Source organism: Toxorhynchites rutilus, chromosome 1, assembly GCF_029784135.1.
Source record: "Toxorhynchites rutilus septentrionalis strain SRP chromosome 1, ASM2978413v1, whole genome shotgun sequence".
Lineage (NCBI taxonomy): Eukaryota > Metazoa > Arthropoda > Insecta > Diptera > Culicidae > Toxorhynchites > Toxorhynchites rutilus.
In genome coordinates, this window is record NC_073744.1 from 66925705 (window position 1) to 66946868 (window position 21164).

A 21164-nucleotide genomic window follows, 5' to 3' on the forward strand; every position below is an offset into this window, starting at 1 on the left:
CGAATCCCAATGAATATTTTGAAACTTCAAGATAATACCTAAAACGTTACAAAGGGGAATCGAAAAATTGCCAAAATTACTGCCATTTTGGTTTAAAATGAGTTATTTTTCATGAAAAATCGCCGTTTAGAAGTTTATAAAAAATCGAAAAAATGAAGTACCAAAAAACGGTTACATAACGCTTTAGCTAATTAGTTTTAACATGCTGATGAAAAATTTCAACCGCATAGGTCGTATAGATCTTGAGATATTGATACTACCAGTTGAAAAAAATATGTTTTCGAGAAAAACACGTTCAAAACTTCGTACAGCAATACTACAGGATGGCGCATAAGTCACACAATGCTCTCTGAAGGAAAAAAAATAACGATCGCGCTGCAACTATCGAGCGTGTTGGTTCCTAAGCGGTTCAGTTGTCGACTTTGTATCGTTGTTTATTCGAGAATAAATAATTTGTATTACGAGATATTTTTTTTAACTATTTTTTTGTGCAAATCGGTTGCTTGACTTCTGCGCCACCCTGTATATCCCCTGAGGTGACTTCATACTTTTGGCTGTAACTTTCCCACGAAATCAAATACCAAAAAATATTTTTAAGACAACATTTCGGAGGGTATAAGGTTCCCTAAAATGCAAAAATCAAAAATCCGATTTTTTCAATTTTCCAGACCGGGGTCTCCTCTTAAATAACGAACAAACAAGAACTAAAGTGGGTCAGGTTCACCATACGCGGAAAAAACTAAATCAATCAGGGCGCTTCTTCTCCCTCCACTCAATGAGTTTTGGGTAAAACTGGAAGAAGTTTCCCTAAAACTAGTTCGGACGGTAATCTATATATTAGGTGTACTGGTAAGTTTCTTCGGTTTTACAACAGATGGCATAACTTGATTATTATTCCAGTAACTCTAATTTCCAGACATTCGTTGGAAAGCTACTGTCATTGCGCGTCTTTTTTAGTATACGTTGATCTACTTCAATGATGTAAATCTAGTATTGGAGGGCCCTCGGCTTTCCTTCGCAGACGATTTGAAGCTGTTTTGCCACGTGAAGTCTGAGGTTGACGCATTATTTCTCCAACGGCAATTGGAAATTTTCCAGATATGGTGTGTGAACAATCGTATGACACTGAATCCGAATAAATGCTCAACGATCACTTTCTCAAGAAGAAAAGATCCAATTCATCTAGATGGTGTTCCACTAGACAAAGTCGAATGTGTGAAGGATCTGGGTGTTTATTTGGACACCAAACTCAACTTCAAAGCACATGTCAACTACGTCGTAGGTAAAGCCTCCCGCAGCCTTGGGTTCATTATGCGTATTGCGAGAGATTTCACCGATGTCTATTGCTTGAAATCTCTATTCAGTGCTTTAGTTCGCTCTACGCTGGAATATTGCTCATCGATTTGGAATCCATTCTACCAGGATTGAAGCCGTGCAGAAACGATTTATTCGGTTCGCTTTACGGCATCTACCGTGGAACAACCCTCATCAGCTTCCAAGTTACGAGAGCCGATGCCAACTAATAAGTCTAGAAACGCTACATGTACGGAGAGATCTAAACCGCGCCTTATTGATGTATGACGTCTTGATGGCTAGGACTGAATGCCCAGTGATCCTCGAAATTTTCAATTTTAACATTCAATTTTAACATTCAATCTCGAACTCTACGAAACTACGTCTTCCTTCGAGTACCTTTCCGTCGTACTAGCTATGGATGCAACTCAGCCGTTCAAGGCCTGCAGCGGCTGTTCAACAAAGTAGCTTCGGGTTTCGACTACCATATTTCACGAAGTGCGGTTCGGCGAAATTTCATTGTTATGATAAGAAATTTTCATTAATATCATTAGGACAGAAAGTGTCTGTTGATTTACCAAATAAATAAATAAATACGTCAAAAAGTTGAAGCGTAAACAACATAGTTTTTTGCCACTCCGAATATGTCGAATTTCGTATAAACGAGAGTATTTTTGCAGGAAATGTTACTTCATTACTTCAACTTGAAAAAAAAGGCTGCGGAAAGCCATCGCATTTTGGTGGAAGTTTATGGTGACCATGCTCCAACTGAGCGAACGTGTCAGATGTGGTTTGCACGGTTTAAAAGCGGTAATTTTGACTTGAAAGACGAAGAACGTTCCGGACCGCCAAAAAAGTTTGAAGATGAAGAATTGGACACTTTACTCGATCAAAATCCGTCACAAATGCAACAAGAACTTGCAGCTACACTTGGAGTAGCTCAGCAAACCATATCCGATTGTTTAAATGCAATGAGAATGATCCGAAAGATAGGACATTGGGTGCCGTATGAATTGAAGCTGCGATACGCCAAACGCCGTTTTTTCACGTGCGAACAACTGCTCCAACGGCATAAAAGAAAGGGTTTTTTTTTGCATTTAATCGTTACTGGCGATGAAAAGTGGGTCCATTACGACAATCCTAAACGTCGGGCAACGTATGGATACCCCGACCATGCATCAACATCGACGACCGCGCGGAATATTCACGGCCAGAAGGTTACGCTGTTTATTTGGTGGGACCAGCTGGTTGTGGTGTACTATGAGCTGCTAAAACCGAATGAAACCATTACGGGGGACCTCTACCGACGACAATTGATGCGTTTGAGCCATGCACTGAAGGAAAAACAGCCACAATACGAGCAAAGACACGATAAAGTTATTTTGCAGCACGCCAATGCTCGGTCGCCTGTCGCGAAACCGGTCAAAACATACTTGGAAATGCTGAAATGGGAGGTCCTATCCCACCCGCCGTATTCTCCAGACATTGCTCCGTCCGATTACTACCTTTTTCGATCGATGCAACATGGCCTGGTTGACCAGCACTTCTCCGATTTTGATGAAGGTTCTGCCATACAAACGAAACACCAATTTCTGCATTACCCAAGACTTAATGAAGAAAATGAAAACAAATTCGGCATGTGGAAGTTTTAGGGTGCAATAAATGTGTTCACGGTGGGTAGACACTCCACCCCCCTTCTCTAAGGAGGATGCATCTCCTGGACCATTGTGCATTGATTAAATTTGAAAAATCATAACTTAAAAGCGAAATACGCCGAGAAAAATTTGATTTCCGACCACCCTAAAATGAAAATGGACACCCTAATGAACTAAATTATAAAACTACCTACTATTAGTTTTCACGATAATCTGAGAATCACTATATCGGTTTGGCGTGAAATGGCTGTAAGACACATCCCCGTTAAGATATTCGAAATCCATAGCAATTACAATATCTCAAAGCATAATAATCTTTAAAAATATTTTAAAAGTCCAATGTTCAATGGGCAAAACTTGAAATTGATTGAAATAATGTTTCTTTTTGGAAGCAAATCAGTCATCAAATCATGTCCCTGCATTCTCATGAGAAGTAAAACACCATTCAGCAAGCCCGTAGTTGATGTTGATGAAAATCGTATATATGAATCGAAGTGAATAAATAACTTCAATATGTGCATTTCCACCCAGTGGCGTAGCGTGACCGGGTGACACCCGGGCGGGACACTAGGGTGTCACCCCTCTATAAAACTTAGTTTTTATTTTCGAATGGAAAATCAAACAGTTCGAAATAAGAAAATAAATAAAATATGATTTATCTGTGGATGTCGAAATGTGACTCAAATAAATCTTTTCAAATAAATATCTTTGGAAGCTGAGACCGACACTGTTATTGTACAAGTGCTTCCCGTTAAGTAAGCCTTCGCACTCTTATTGCGAGCTCAATGGAATGCTCAGCAATAAGCCTCTCAACAAGATGCCACAAAAACGTACACGGTTAGAAACAGCTTCACTTTAAGATTTGGAACCGATGCTTTGAAGTTCGAACTGATTCTTCATGATGAACTATAACACATTCAATGCAATCTCATTAATGACATCATTAGAATTATTTTCAGCGGCATTCAAATGTCTACGAAGTCTTGGTATCTCTAGTAAAAGCTGCCTCTCCGAAACTTCATAGCTGCCAATTTGTTAAATCGAATTTTTCATTTCGCTGTCAGGTACTCATAACATATGTCGAGCTTGAAATGATTCCAAAATATTTCAGCTTCTTCTTTAGACGATATTGACCGTTCTTATAATTCCCGATTGAAATTACTAATGCACTCCAACATTCCCTCTTCCATCGTTGGACCGGGCCCGGAAAGTTTTTCACCTGATTTACTCATCTAAAGAGAAATTCTCATTTCAGTAGCAAATTTTTAATCGATGAATTTTAATAAAACCTTCTTAACGACCATTTCTAGACTGTTCCTTTCAACAGTGAGAAAAATTACCAGTGCATTTAGTCTGATCCCAACGTTACTCAGAGATGGTACTAAGGTTTGCAAATATTCTGCGCTAGATCTAATTCATGTAGTACAATGTATCAGAGGTACAGATAACACAGAAGTATTAAATCATAAACTTCTGGTAAGAGGGACCGTGCACTTAATCCAGTATTCAAGTCGCACAATACTCCAGTGGTTGTGATCCGCCCATAAATTGGTTACACAACATTATAATGAGCACTTCATCGAGTTTGCGACAATCTTTTAACAACACACCTGTGTTGATCAGAAACATTTTTCAGCGATCAGTTGAAACTGCGTAAAACGAGTAAACAGATTAAACAATTCTTAAAATGTCACGCACCGTATTCTTAGCAAAATCATTGTGTCCTCATAAGCCCAAAGAGTTGTCTACAAACCCTATGGATAAGACTTTTTTTTGTTTTGCTTTCTCAATAAATCCTGAACTTCTTCGTTTGATCCTCACATGGTTGAAGCGGTAATGGTTTACGCAAGGCGACCATTAGCTTAGTGATCATTTATTTGAAGTTGTATCTAAATCAATTCTCAATAAATGGATGAATAAATATTTTGTTTTCCCTTGGAATTGTCTTGCGGTCTGTTCAAATATATACGAAATAATCACCCTTATCATAGTTTTCGAACGAATAGGATACGTACGCAAATCCCATCCTTGTTTTCGTACGAGCCATTCGTCGTATTTTCAATTTACAGTCGTACTAGATCAAGTTATTGGTGTACTACATTATCGACATCGTTGACAATCAGGAGGTGTTTACGTATCGAACGTGTTCAATTTATGATACAGAGTTATCTGAACGTTGTAGTTTATTTTTGTAGTTTTGATTTGTGCAGTTTAATATAAACGAGATATAAAGCAGGTAATATCTCTGTAAACATGTGCAGACGATTTGTACTCTGAATAATTCGAAATTGTTGAATGCAGATAAACTTCCGCTAGAGGAACAAGATCCGGCTATTCTACATTGCAGATTGCCGGCTATCATACTATCGGGCATGCAACTCATGTGTCCGCCCTATTCGCTATACGACTAATCAGCTGTTGGCATTGAGAAAATCCCTGCTCTGCAACCGCCGTCCGGTAGCAATAGATGACCCTATTGTGTCAAATTTCGCAGCAAGGTTCCGTCGCAATTACAAGTTCAGCAACCGAAACAACTACATAAGTGCAGATGAACAACGGCACCAAGATACAGCAAACGAGGAAAAGCCAGAATGGGTGTCGGCAGGACCTACCTTTCGCCTGGACACAATTTGTGAATTCGATGGAGATATTTCGAACAACGCCTCACCAATCGATTAGTTGACATGCTAGCACAAAATCAAACAGTAGCATGATTACTCAGCAACAAATTCTAATGCAAATTCTCAGTGAAAATCAACAGAAACAATGAAAAACAACGTTGAGAATGCAACTGATCCACCACAAATGCAACAACAGCAACAAACAGCCGCGCTATCCATCCCAACGTGAGCTGCAGTTCCGTACCCAACCCATAATTCAGAACGCTTTGCTCCGCAAAAAAAAACTGCAGGATCAACGTAAGGCGCTTTGTGATCAGAACGGTCGAATTGTTGCCGCTGCCGCTGTGATTAACAACGGCGAACCAAATGCAGCTGTGCAGCAATTCGTACAATAAATTTGTCCAAACATGCAGCGAAGTCTTTTGGTTCATAGTCACACTGCTAACCGGCTGGTGACAAATATCCTAATGATACATATTTCTCTGCAAAGCCGACTGCAGGAGCCACTACCCTCCGTCACGCAAAAATTGTGCCAACAGAAACGAGGTGGTCCCATGAGCGTTAGAACTTCTTAGGAAGCATCGAATTCTACAGATCAATTCTTACATGTTACGAGAGAACTGGATTCTTACAATGCATTTACCAGTGCAGAAATGGTTATCTCTTGCAACATTCAAATTTAATGTTGTTTTGTACTATATATTACCGTTCTTCATGATCATATTTCATATGCTGTGGTTGTTCTTTTTCTTTCATTACTATTTATAATAACGTGCTTCGTTTCATCATTGTCATACTTTTTAGGCAAGCGAAATTTTGATACAAATTCTCACTGCCTGATTTATGTTTTGCAAAATTGCATCGATTGATTTGTCGTTAGGTTCTCCCATCAAGTTTATTAGTATAAGACGATTGTAAATTATATGTAAATTATAGGAACGAATGTTCGTTCTTTTCTCTTTGTTATTTTTTTTAGACTGCAATCGCTAAATATTTTCTGGAAAAGCCGTTGTTTAACCTCACCACCAGCAAGCGTCAGCATCTCATATATTGCCTAAAAACTGTTTCAATTATTCTCATGGGAAACTTTTACCCCTAGCTTTGCTCGAGTCTCGTGTTCAAGTATCTAGAAACAGCGGCAGCCAAAAGGAGAAATCGTCTACTACTACTACTACGGAGGTCGGCGCTCTCGTCGAAAAATTCCTCCGGAAGGCTGTTGGATGGTACCCAGAGCAAACGAGGTCACTTCGATTCTGGATACAGCACAAGCGATGGAAGTTTCGATTGTAAGCGTTGGTCCCAGGAGGATCCGCACGATAGTAATGGTCCCTATTCGCCCAAATGGTCGCCCATTCCAATGCATACAGCAGCAAGAGCTACAGCTGGTCGTTCTAATGTTGTTCCTCTGTCTGTTAGGTCTGCTCAGTGACGAAAGCCACGGTTGTGGAGCCATAATAGGTTCGCTTGGGGAGCACGCACCCCGCTGCAGGATCAGCCCGAACGAAAGAAGCAGTCGAATAAGTAATATGATCGCATTCGGAAGAGTTCGAAGTCAACTAACCTATTCGTTCATTCGCAGGGCCGACATTTCTCCGGAAGGTGATTTGACACTTGGTAGTGTCCGATGGAAAGATGTGAACGTTAGGAAATATCCAACCTTATAGGTATACCACTACATTTCATTCAAATTGTATATCATAACATCTTTCATTACTCCAATTACAGCACCAACTCTAACATCCCCCTACGCATGTCGCGTTACACCTGAATATTCCATGCTTCTTATTCAAAAAGTAATGAAGTTTTGATAAAACTCTTAAATAGTTTTGAGAAATACGCCGTGCATGACTATTCGAATCAAAATAACGAGATGTTGTACGAACTTTGTACATTCATTGGTGTTTCTTTATTATCCAACAAACATGAAATAATTTTTCGCGAGGAATGCTGAAGTTCATGAGCTTAGCTCGATCTGGTTCTATTGTCAATCACTCTCTCTTAATGAGTTGAATTATTAATAAACTTTTTTAGAAAAATGTGTATTATCTCGCTTTCCCAGCATTTGTGTCAGAAAACAACTGATAGCATCGATTGAATAATAATGATCAACACTGGACATCCTAATGTATTCTTGTTAGATCTTCTACAATATTGATTATATCACCTTCGGCCACTTCCTTCTTAGTTTCATCCACGTCGATCTGCAATACAAATGCATCGTACATTTTTTCCAGACTTAAATCTAAAAAGCTTCTACAAGGTCTCCATCAATAAATCCCCCGCAACGTTCCGTTTTCATTTCGGTATGATAACTATGCCAATACGAATAATCAATCTTACCAACAGATTTGATTGTGTCAGTCAAACTTTCTTGTATCTTCCGAAGAAATTCATAATTCATAATCAGGTGGTATTCGTGTGACCAGACCGATAGCTGACCAAAATAACAAACAGCCCGTTGTCGGCGTCGTACGCTCACCAATGTTTTGCATCACGAGCGAACCGTAGCGGAATATATTCATCATATTACCGAGATGGAATTGAGCATTTGCTGTCGTACGTCGTCCGTTGTTGTGGCCCTTCAAATTAATACAAAAATTGTTCGTATGATAAACAGAGCTACGGAAACCCTATTTACTACTAGCAAACAAATAGATTGTTCTGATATCCTCCCGAGGAAGGCATTGTCATCTAATATTTCTACTGCTGTCATCCAATTTGGTTGATAGTCGCGAGCGATCTCCTCAAAATTACCTAGCGTGACAGATCGAATCAAATCACCCACCAAAATGAAATCGCCTGTTAAAAAAAAACTGTTACTCTGAGGAATCCAAGTGATTGCATTAATCTTGTTTACCCTTGGTTTTACAATATAATCCAACACGTTATTGAAATGGTTACATTCAAGTCGCAAATCCTTATCATCAGTCCACTCATACAATCCTTCGGTTGAATTGATGCTAGCCAATACACGGCCATTGAACTTAATGAAAGAATAGCACGCGCTCTTGATTCCCTTCTCGCTAACTTGAGTGAGGGCTCCATCCGCGTAGTGATAGATGATAATCTCCTACTTTGTGTTCCGGTTCCGCTTGATACACCAGTGCTGTGACGACGATGCATTCGAGTCGTTACCCAACTTCTCCGAAATCAATGACATAGTATACTCCGTTTGCATGAATTGATGTGCAATTTCAACTTCTTGACCAAACTCGGCTTGAGCAGTACCATGTTGCTCGAGTAAGTTACATTTGTCGTCTGAGTTGACGCGCTCTGTCTCGAAGGAGTCAGACCACTCGAGTCCTGAAGTTGTATTCGCACCGTTATAACATCGAATGCTTGAGAAACTTCCTGATATGCGGTATGACGTGGCGACTCACCCTGTTACCGTTCGAATGTGCAACTTTAAATCTCATCAATTGTTCCAAGAATAACCGAATTTTTGATTGCAAGAGCCAAACTGTCCTGATACGCTTCGGCATTAAGTGAGCACATACGATTTATTTCCTTCAGGTTGACATTCGAGAAAACTAGCTTGTGGTTAGAGCTGTAAATAACATTTGGGCGATCCGAACAGGTAAATACCGGTACGTTTTCAGAATTGTCGGCTGGGTTCCAATCGTTACTTTTTTGGTGTGTTGGTCTGTATTTTTCTTCATGACGAAGTAAAACATATAACCGTCTCCGAGGACACACAATAATTAAGGGCAACCAGTTCCGAACGGCTGGAGCTTTCGTCCAAGGGAGAGATGTTCAGACATGTTACATCATAATCTAGTGTGGCAGTGTTAAGGGAAAATAATGTTATTATTGTGAACATGGGCAATTGGCCGTTCCATACCTTTTGTACGCCAACTTGCCTGCTTCAATCGTCATCGTGGTATACTACCGATTCTTATCCATACTTATCCGATAATTCCCCAAGTGGAGTTGGCATCGGGATCGACATCGTTGCTTCTATCTCAACGTTATACTGTTTCCAGCCGACTTTAAGAAAGTTCTATCCTTCAAATTTTTTTCGTGAGTTTTGATGTGTCTTCCCTCCAGATCTTGGTGAATAGCACAATAAGTCGCGACTCGCGAGTGCATTTGCGTTAATTTAAAAAACACCTTATGATTCACTTGAAAACTTGAAGACTGCGAATCTCAAATCAAAACAGAACAGAAGTGTAAACAAGAAAAATATCTGCCGTCGATAAAACAGTTTACAAAAATAAAATCCAGTACACAGAAATACGGCCGTAAATGAGGATAGCTTTTTCTTTGACGACGTATCGTATCCGACGAATCAATATACGGATACGGCCGTAAATGAGAATAAGGGTGAATATTCTTTCGCTTGTGGTATCTTTTTAACGTTCGACACTCAAATCATCAAGACAAGATTATTCAATCCTCCGTACATCCGAAATATTTTTTCCGTGATATAAAAAATCATCACGGGAACACCTAGTAAACTGCCCAAATGTGTGCGAAATCATATTTTACCCCTTGGGTGCATTCACCAGCAAACGATTTTGCATGTCCGTTCATCACGACAGCAAAAGAAAACGGACAGAGGTTGGTTAGCCGACGCATCACGCATCAAGCGCAGACCAATCGAGACTGAAATAAAATTCATGAAGCTATCGCTATTTATAACGATAAATAGTTTGTTTTCGAAGCAGTTTTGAGGTATTGAAACAAGTTTTTATGGCCAATACGGAAAAAAATATCTCTCGTGGATCTTTTATCTTTCGTATAATGTTAGGATGTTAGAGATATTATCGTTCAAAACCTTGTACTCCGAACGTAACCCCCTCGTTTCGAGACATTGAATTTACACCCCAGTACAGAAATGAAAGATGTAGTATGACGAAATAATGAACTTAAAAAACCAAGAAACAATCTATAACATGAACTTTTCCATAGTGACTTGTTTTGTTAGATAATACCATAAGTAATAGCAGGTTACCTTCATTCAAAATCATGTTTTTTTTTTTGAATATAATGCACTTGTCATGGTCATGGGTGTCACCCTTCTAAGGGTGACACCATGGGTGGAACCCCCCCTGCGCCTCCCAACACTACGCCACTGTGTCCACCGTAATCGGTATGTTCAACTTTTTTTTAGTTACGCAAAAGGTTTAAAATGTCATAAAAAAAGTAAATTGTGTCAATTGTGGAGTATGACGATGCAGTTAGAATCGAAAAAAAGCCACAGGAGGGTTATGTCCGAGACACGACCGCATAGTTGACGTAGGATTCCGTTTTGTTGATTTTGGACATGTTTGGATAATCACATTGTTAAACTTTTGGATAATGATTTGGTGATCCTGAAAAGGGCCGTTTTGTTTGGTTGTTGGATATTGTTTGTTCACTCCACCAGTGTTTACCGAGTGATGATGACAGAAGGATGGTAAACAGTCGTTCGATGATGCGTATCGGATAGAGGATGCCGAAGTGGAATGAGATATGATGAAAACCGCCCTCTGTGACCCTACACTCCTGTGTTATGTATGGATGAAATAAAAAAAAACTCACGAATGTAATATAAGATAATTATCAATACCGAACACAATTATCAGTTTTTCTAATCAGTATAAACATGTTACTTTAATATAGAGAAGACATTTGAAATGTTACATTTTCATATACAATGCTACGCTTGCACTTGTGCTCAATTTTTCACAATAAACGATCGGTCATTGAAATGAAATTTCACGAAGCAACCAACATTAAAGTTCCAAATTTAAATTTTATTTGCTAAAATTAATCGTATCACTCACCTTACTTGCAATATAAAAATGCTCCCGACTAGTATATATTTAAAATGTTCTTCTTTATTTTTTCCTTTGTTTACGGAGACTTTAAATCATTCGATTCATTCGTCTCCGATTTGCAATATCGATTTCCCCCAGGCAGCTTGGTTTTGATGTCTCTGTTAGGGAACCGCCGCATGTGAAGTATTTCCGTTAGTATAGGGGTTAAGATTTTTCAATTGTTCGATAGTTAATTTCATAACATATATTATTTTATTCAATATAAATTTTTTTTATAGAGTGCCGAAATCGATTGACGCAAAAATTTCATCAATCCATCAGGAAATGACTCACCAATAAGCGTTTGAAATTGTACAATTTCCACGATGTGCAAATATCTAGTGAAATATCTAACAATTAACTGTTCGCCACGTAGAGAGAAAGGTGATTCGACAGATAGTCGTTCTTGAAAAATTCAAGAACAGTACACTTGAATTTTTTTTTATCCCATTTATTTATTTAAGGCTCATTAGCATTTTAGCTGTAACAGAGCCGAATTTTAATCGTGTACATGTCACATGGTTATCATATCTATAATTAGCACATTACACAGTTGCCATTCGCCAGTATTCCTTCTATACCATTACATATGGTACATTCATTCACACAGTAGCCATTTAGGCGTAAGGGTATTCTTTCTGTTCTTCCATTATCCAGTTGGACCACCGGACAGCGGAGACAGTTGTTTGATCATTGTTGAGTTATTTATAGAACAGTAGCCCGATGTGTCTGACAGAGCAGAGTAGTTGTATGGATGAATCGATCTTATTTCGACCGTGGATCGATCTCCATCGCTGATGATTGTTGCGTGGACGTAGCTATTCTGTAACAACACAAAGATGGTCAATGAAGGCCCTGAGTTTTGAACTCACGATCGATCGCTTACTAAGCGAACGCGCAACCGATGTGGCTACGGAGACCCCCAACACTTGAATTTGTTCGAGCAAGAATACCTATCGAATCCCTTTGAATAATTTGAAAACAGCTTGCCATCCCATCGATATAAGCATGGGATCGCTCAAACTGCAGCATAGTTATATCTCTAGAGAGATGTTATAACACCATCCAATCAAGCAATGTTGTATAATAATCCACTGACGAAGCAACCGAAACCATCAATTAATATCAACCAAAAGCGTAAGTCAAAGCAGAGGGATTAAATTAAAACAAAATTACCGCTTCCATCTTTCAGAAAACAACTATCATCAATAAATCAAACAATTGACCCACATTGGAGTTTTTTTTTTGTAGAGTTGCTTCTCGCGGTTTTCGCGTGTCGATTTTCGGCACAGCATCACTACGAGGAAAACGACGCATTGCGTGCCAAGCGTACAACAATGTGTCACACAATGGCATCAATTTACGAACCGCTAATAACCGACCCCACCACCAAAAGGCGAAATCTCTCCCCGGGTTGGGTTCATCGTTTCCATTGTTGTGCCGGACGCAGCGGTTGCGACAGAGCGCGCGCCCCGTAGTTCCGTCCGCGGCCCGACAAACAATGTGGGACACATTACGGATTTTGAATAAATAAGCATATTTTGCACCTCTTTGTCACATAGAAATTCCGAGAAAATAAAAGTTGTAAATATGGAAAAAGGAAAAAAAGCACAACACACGGGGATGTTGAAAAGTGAAACCCATGCTCATCTTTGTCTAATGCGTGCCAATCCGTTGTTGTTGTTCGATGGCGTTTTCGTGGGTGTGGGCAGACTGCTAGTCAATAATTTCTCCGCCATAAAGTAGTGATGCAGACAAGACTCCTTTTACAGGACCCTCTGCTGGGAGTTGGCGAACAATGGACAATGGGCACGGCTAGACAGCTTCACAGATGGGTGCTAGATCCGGCGCAAATTGCGTCATCCAGCGTGGTCGTGAGTAGAGAGAGACGCCGAAACGAAAGGAGTACGGAAGGTTCCGGCTTGGCGGAGGCTGCGCAACTTTTCTCGCGCATACCAGAGCGCGTGATTCAGAGAGAAATGCGCTCATGATGAGGAAGTGTGCGTGCATTTGTGTGGTTGTGTGATAGAGAGCGAGAGTAACAGAGGGAGAGCGAATGCGGAGAGCACCACGAGATGGCTGAGTGAGATACAGGCGAATTATGTTATGAATGGCATTCTTTCTCCGACCGCGACTCATTGGTGTCAGCTGGAATGCGTTAATCATCGACCGATGGGAGGAAGGGGATGGGAACTAACCACTTGTTATAGCGTGTATTATCCAACATGAACGGACATTATTTGATCGAGCTATTGATACTTGCTTAGGGCCGCTGATTACGACATAGGAAGGTTATAGTTATTTCTGTAGGTGGAGGTTTCCGATGAAGGGAAGATACCCCGATCGGTCATGATCTAATTATGAGACAATGATATCGTTAGGGGTTATCGGAGATTACAGATTTTTTGACGCCAAATTAGTATCTCTCTAATTCAATTTAATCATTGTTACGTAAGAATGATTGCGATTCCAATCAAAAATCACAGAAAATAAATAGAAATTTCTTCAACGGTGTAAGCGATAAATGTTAGGGGAGGTAAAATGGACATGTTATGAAGAACTTCAATTATATCTTTAGATACTCACATTTCCCAAAAGTTTGATACAGTTTCTTGCAATTCAATATACTGTTTTTATACCTAATTGGCCAACTATTTTACAAAAAAAAAATGTGTTTTCTAATGTTTTTTACTGAAATTAAAACAGACCGGAAAGTACAACATTTTTTTCGATGCGGGTATTATGGACACATAGTTTATCGATCGCGAGAGGAATAATTTTATTCAACCAAAGTCTGAACTCATCACGAATATCCGTTAAATGATGAAAAGATCGAAATAATCCACCTAGAAGTGATATCGTGCTTTTCAGCAGTATAAACGGACAGACCCTCAACTATTTTGCTTTTGGTTCCAGTCAGCTTCTAAACAGTTCACATTTGGCGATTTGATTTCTATTTATAGACGCAGGGTATTCCTTAGGAATAGATTAAACAGAATTTACACAGTCCATCTCACTCCCACTGGCAACTGTTCGTTTTACCCCACCAGAACAATTATTTAAATAATTTAAATTTTCCACTCAAAAATGAATTTACTTTTCCGTACATATCTAATATCGCTTCTCTGTTAACTCACAAACCGAAATATAACTATCAGTGAATTGAATTTTGATACTAAACTACTCGAAATGCTTAATATTTTTTTTTTTTTTATCTTCGCTTATTTTTCGTCGGCCTATTTCCGCCACTTTAGTGCCAATCACCGACATCAGGGAGGCGACTCCACCTGTTCGTACCTATCAGACTCAACAACTCATGAGCCGGGCCAACTTCTTTTACTTCCGTTCCGAAGGAAGACGTAACCAGAGATTTTTCGCCTCAGAAAATCCCAACGACGCCAGCTGGGATTGAACCCAGGCCGATCGGATTGTGAGGCTGTTACGCTAACCATACAACCACTGGCGCCGTCTAAATGCTTAATATCGAAGCAGCTAAAATTACATCCTCACGCGGAATCATGTATGATTTTCGGTTTTTGTTTCCCTTTTCCACATTTGATCAGTATTCATTGCCATAGGGTGGCTTAAAAATTATAGAATAACATGTAGAAGGTTTTCTCATTAACAGAAATCTGAAATTCACAATGTAACTATGCAAATCAACCACCTGTCCATATGACATCCACTGTTCGTATTACCCGCGGTTCCCCTATCATGCCATTCCATGCCAACCCATATTGGGGAATCGCTGGCCATCAGACAAAAAACGAAATTGGCGTTAGCTATTCCGTAATAGTTTTCTTTTCTTGCTATAATATTCAAGTGCTTAAATTCCACATTTGAGCACAATATCATCAAATCTGATTTTTATGGCTTTTCTAAGCTTGGAATATTGACGTTTTGACGTAGAACTACGTCTTTCAGGAAGAGTGCCTAATCAGAAAACAGGTCACGTTTTTATGAAATAAAGTTAACGTTAATAACTATTTTCACTGTGATCGAATTCTCATGATTTGCATACCAATCGAATCAGAAATTCTCTAAGATTTGATATGCTATACATTACAAATCGCTCACCTCTAAACGGTTTAAATTCATAAAAACTGGAAGAACTTCCTTTTTTTCCCATACATTTGATCTGCCGATTTGTGGGCTAACCCCACGGCTTACAGAGACAAGGCTAGTTCTTTAGCGAGTAAACATTTTTTTTTTGATGACGTCATCCGAATTGTCAGTGTAAACAGTCGCCAGTTGTATTTTGTTTTCCGACTTACGAATAACTGTAAAATGTCAAGCGTTATCTAAACGCCCTAACTGCCAAGTTTTGATTGGCCCGATTTATGGTTTCCCCAACACAAACTTCAAAATCGATGTACCTGTGGAAATCCGCTTTGCAAATATACATGCAAGTCGGGGGTATTTTTGTTCCCACTGAGCTGTGTTTCCCTATCACGGACTTCAAACTCAATGTCCCTGGGGGAATCTGCTTCGTCATAAAATGCAAGTCGGGGTTATTTTTTTCCCACTGAGCTTTCCCAAACACGGACTACAAAATTAATGTGTCTAGGGGAATCCGCTTTGCAAATACCTGCAAGTCGGGGGTATTTTTGGTGTGGAGTACTTTTATACTAGCTTGTCGTTGTGCAGACCGGAATTTGTTTTCCTAAAACGTACTTTTAAACTGAGAAGCCTGGGAAAATCGTCATTTCAGATACTAGAGGTGAATGAACTTTCGCGGTTCGAGAATTCCGTAAACATGAGATGTGCAATAATTTCAGAGGGAAATGTAAAATACTATGATCGTTTGGCGATTCTTCCGTTCACATAATCTGTTACAAAAATTTCGATGCATTCTAAAATAATATTCGAAGTGGTAAATAAAGGGATTGCATAATGTAATTGCGTAGTTTTTCGTCGAAAATATGCGGTCATGTCCTAGATTCAAACCCTTAGAATTTTTTTTGACAGTTTTTTGAAAGAAAGTACAATACTTTGAAACGCTCAGCAGCTTCAATGATAGCTTGGATTATTTGGCATCAAAGGAAAAGTTCAAAAAACTATACAAAATAAATCTCTTTCATTAGATATTGTAAAATTTTATCATAGAAGACCTGACGCAAAAAGAAATATTAAAAACTGTGATTTTTGTAAAAAAAAACAGCCTAAAAAATGTGTTGCCGCAGTTTTTCGCGGTTGTGACTACATTCAAAATTTAGCTGAAGACAAAAGCTTCCAATTAAACACTGTCCGACACTGCGCAAAACTGCGCGAGTTGTCGTTTTAGTGAGAAAAGCAATAGCAAGTTTCATTCCACTTTCAGTTTCATTTGCAACGTTGTGTGATTCCAGTGTCATTGTTTCCACAATTCGTGCAAAATTGATATTAGCTATATATTAGAAAATCGAATTCATAATTTCGTTGAGCGGAACCACTCATTTCAAAGTCTAATGAGTTGTTTATTCATGGTTTGATACATGTATTCAGCCATTCCATGCCAAACCGTTATAGTGGTTCTCAGATTATCGTAGAAATTAATACGAAACAATAGCATCAAGAATTTTTATTCTTGATTTTATATAGGCGCTCGGCGGTCAACGATTCGATAACACTGAAGAAATTCGGGACGCAGTTACATCGTACTTCAAAAAGTTGGACGCTACGCACTTCGCGCTCGGAGTAGAAAAACTCGTGCCACGCTATGAAAAATACCTCGAACGTTACGGCGATTATGTAGGAAAATTGAAAATAAAACGTAGATTACGAAAATCATATATATAACTTTATTTTCCGCGATTTCTGAGGCACAGAAACTTATTTTTTGAACGACCCTCGTAGTAAAAAAAAATTGCGTTACGTAATATTTGAATGAACCCTAGTTGCAAAATTAACAAATTTCACTTGTCTCATGTCTGTATATTCATAATGTATTCATAAATTACGTAGAACATTCTGTAGAACGAAATATGAAAGCTTCTTATTTTTTGAAATTATAATCATTCTTTCTTAGAGCACCTCGGGCACCTGTAATAAAGTTCAATTAGAATGAGTACAAAAACGTTTTAAGTTAAACGGTTTTATTGTGATTAAACATAATAATGTAATAAAAGCTAGAAAATAATTAGGCAAGTAGGAGTTAACAGTTATCACACCCCAGTGCCCTAGACCATTGGTGGCCAACTTGCGGCCCTCCGGCGATGTTCATGCGGCCCGCAGCCTGTTTTAAAAAAAATAATCATAGGAGCGAAATTAAGAATATAGTTTAAAATTATTCCATACAATTGAATAAAAATAACTTTGTGAGTAATTCTTGTTAATCGTGCGTATCCAAACTGATCATTTTCTTTTTTTCGTTTTTCCGTGCTAATTTAACCTTCTGACAATTGTTCTCGTTAGTACTTAAAACACTTTTTCACCTTTCTTTGTTCTGCTCACTCTCGCATAAATTCGTGCAAGTAACGGCAGTAAAACCGGGTTTTTACGTTGTCGGTTAATCCGTTGCGAGTGAACTTCAAATGATCCGAGGAATTCCAAGCGTACCCATATCATGAAATTTGACCATTTGATTTGGGTGTATGGGATACCGGGTTAGTAGCCTAAAAATTTTGAAGTAGCTCGGTTGCGAGTTGACACGCAAATCAAATGTCAAATGTCGTGGTATGGATTCGTTCGTAATTCTTCGGATCGTTTCGTGTTTACTTGCAAACGAGTAACTGACAATGTGTAAACCCGGCTTAACCGCTGGAAACATTTTTAAGAGTTTTATGAGAGGGAACGGGATGTATGGCGCGTGAGTTCATGAGAGGGAGAAAGTTTGGGAGAAAATTCATTCGATTTTGCTGTGCTCTCGCCATTAGAGGGCCGTCGAGTTCATTCATCATTTCAGTGTCTATTGGCAATCGCTTTTTTATCGCTGAGTGTGTAAATTGAAGCAAAATGGAAGCCTGCACTAGTAAAAAAAGAAAAATAGCTGACGAAGGACATGTATTCCAGGAAAAATTGTCTGAAGTATACTTTTTGAAGTGCATAAAACATGGTTTATTTGATTTGTAATGAAGCTGCTGCTGTTTTAAGGGGCTCAATCTGAGACGGAAATATGAGTCGAAACATGCGTCAAAAATGGACAAGTTTGTTGCCACATCCTGTGCTGGAAAATTGGCTGGAGTCAGGAGCGAAAATTATTCATTTGAAAGTTTGAAAGATCGAGCTGCCAATTTTATTCAGTGGTGATAGATGAGAGAAGGATTTCGAAGTTACCGAGGAATGGGCTTGCCTTTTTCCTATGGATGTAGGATTCGAGGATTTCTTGAAGGATATCGTCCAAATCATCAATCAATTGGATCATCGTGAGTTCCAAGCTTCTTTTCTTCTTTTCTTTGTTCTTTTTTCACTCGAAAACAAACTCAAGTCCAAACAACAAATGGGATATTTTCATTTTACCCATTTTCTGACATCGGAAATTGAAGGTGCCGACAACTAGGAAATTTTCATTTTGTGATTTTGGTACTTCAAAGCATATGAAAGAATTCTACAATTTTCTTTACTCTATTCAGTTTCGATGATATGCCGCTGAAAACATTCAGATGGAACATCTGAATCCACAAATATTTGTTAGCAATTGTTTCAGTTATGAAAGAAGGGAAATCAAAGCCAAGGAACAAAATCACTGACAGTCATTTGGAAAATACGCTTCGCACCGCTATCTCACACATTCAAGTTGATTTAGATAAAATGGCTCAAGAAAAATAGTTCAAGTGAAATCGAAACGGTGTTGGAGTATGTTTGTATTTAATGATTTTCTATATTGTAACAAACAAAAAATACAGTTGAAACTTTTTCATGGTTGAAAGAACGTCCAATTTAATCGTGATACCGTATTCAAGGGTCGTATCAAGAATAGCTATAATTCTGTCAGTGAAATCATGACTGCTCTCAGCAGAGAAATTTGGAGCGAAGAAAAGTGGTAACACTGCAGTCGTGTTGTCTGATGTTCCCCTTAACTCTCACTAAGTTTCGTGGTCCCATCAGTACTTGGTTGGATTCCTAGCAACGATAAAGTTCGGTCTGTACGAGAAGCGTGTGACAATTGTCACGTTATTTAAGTGCGGGTAAACGTCAAAACAGATCTACGAGCTGCTCAAACCGTTTTCTATCAACGAACGATTCGTGTCCCGTACACTAGAACAGTACAAAGAAACAGCTGATGTGGGCAATAGGTCCAAAAAGGGACATTCGAGGTCGGTACGGCTGCACAACGTTATCTATGTTGTTCATGAACGCGTTCAGCGCAATCCTCTTCGGAAACAAAAGTCGAAATGAATTGAATAAATTGATTGGTGCATACGTCGATGTGAGTGATTTTTTGACGCCCAGATTGAAGCAAATATGTTTGGAACGATGCAAATAACTCCTAGAACGGATAAAAATGAGACTAGCAACAAACCTACCAGATTTGATCTCCGCAAATGATAGGCCAATTACGATTGACCTTAGCGTTTTCGAACCTACGTGAAGAAGAGATGGTCGAAAAATGTTGCCACAAATGTTAATTCTGGAAACTTTTATACCTTCAATAATTTTTTGGGCTTCTATCTCATTTTGTTCTCGAGTTATGAATTTTACAAGTATAGAACTGAATGCTTTCTAATTTGAAATAAAATGAGAGTTAAAAAAGTACCAGGTCAATTCGCATTCTTTACATTTCATCATGAAAAGTAGTGAGAAAAAAATCAATGAAAACTCTAATGCGGCCCGCACCATGTCTATACCTGGCTACCACTGCCCTAGACTAATGAAGAAGAGGTGTGATAACTGTTAACTGCTACTTGTCTAATTATTTTCTAGCTTTTAGTACATTATTATGTTTAATCACAATGAAACCGTTTAACTTAAAAAGTTTCTTTACTCATTTTATTTTCTAGTTTTCAGTACATTATCTGTTTCTTTAGAATATATCTCTACAATAAAACCATTGCATTGTATTCTATTAGTAAATCATTCCATTTGATACCGATATTGAGTGGATTGCAAATATACAAATAATACAGAGTCAAATTCAAGTTCGTTCGATACACATATCCCAATCAACATTTTTGTTAGATAATATGGAATCAGCTATTTTGTAGCGGCGGCCAAATTGGATTTATCAAGATCATGGGATAAGCAGTTTTAAAAAGACAGCAGAGATAAAGGTGTTTTATAAATTCGGTCAGTTCCTATTGGTCAAATTACTATTAATGTGGGACAACCCTACATACATACAAACATACATACAAACAGTTCAAGCTGAATAAAACCGTTTAATAAAGTAATTGGCTATATTGTGATTGCGGCCATCTTAGATTTGGATTTTTCATGATCTATTGTGATCTACTATTCAAGCTCTTTCACCCATATCAATGGGGTTTCAAGAAAATATGTGGTCCTCTATTTGGTAGTGGCAGCCATCTTGGATTTGCATTTTTGATAGATAACCGTGTTCTACTAGTCAAGCCCTCTCATTTGATACCCATATTATGAGGTTTTGAGAAAATATGTATTCCGCCATTTTGTAGTGGAAACCATCTTGGATTTGCATTTTCCATAAATAACCGTGTTCTACTAGTCGAGCCCTTTCATTTGATACTCATAATGATTGGGTTTTGAGAAAATATGTAGTCCGCCATTTTGTAGTGGAAGCTATCTTGGATTTGTATTTTTCATAAATAACTATGTGCTGCTAGTCAAGCACTTTCATTTGATATTCATATTAATGGGGTTTTGAGAAAATATGCAGTCCGCCATTTTGTAGTGGCAGC

The 21164-nt window shown here is 38.6% G+C and overlaps 1 protein-coding gene and 1 pseudogene across 1 annotated transcript in view; one reads left to right on the forward strand and one right to left on the reverse strand.

Moving 5' to 3' along the window:
* Positions 1-5627, forward strand: part of LOC129781994 (putative nuclease HARBI1) — a 49273-nt gene extending 43646 nt beyond the window's left edge. Inside the window, exon 5 of the mRNA XM_055789493.1 lies at positions 5364-5627. Within this exon, the coding sequence (XP_055645468.1) occupies positions 5364-5627 (264 nt within the window). The remainder of the gene's footprint in view (positions 1-5363) is intronic.
* A 2062-nt stretch (positions 5628-7689) lies between these two features.
* On the reverse strand, positions 7690-8800 carry LOC129782005 (DNA damage-binding protein 1-like; annotated as a pseudogene).
* Positions 8801-21164: the final 12364 nt, after the last annotated feature.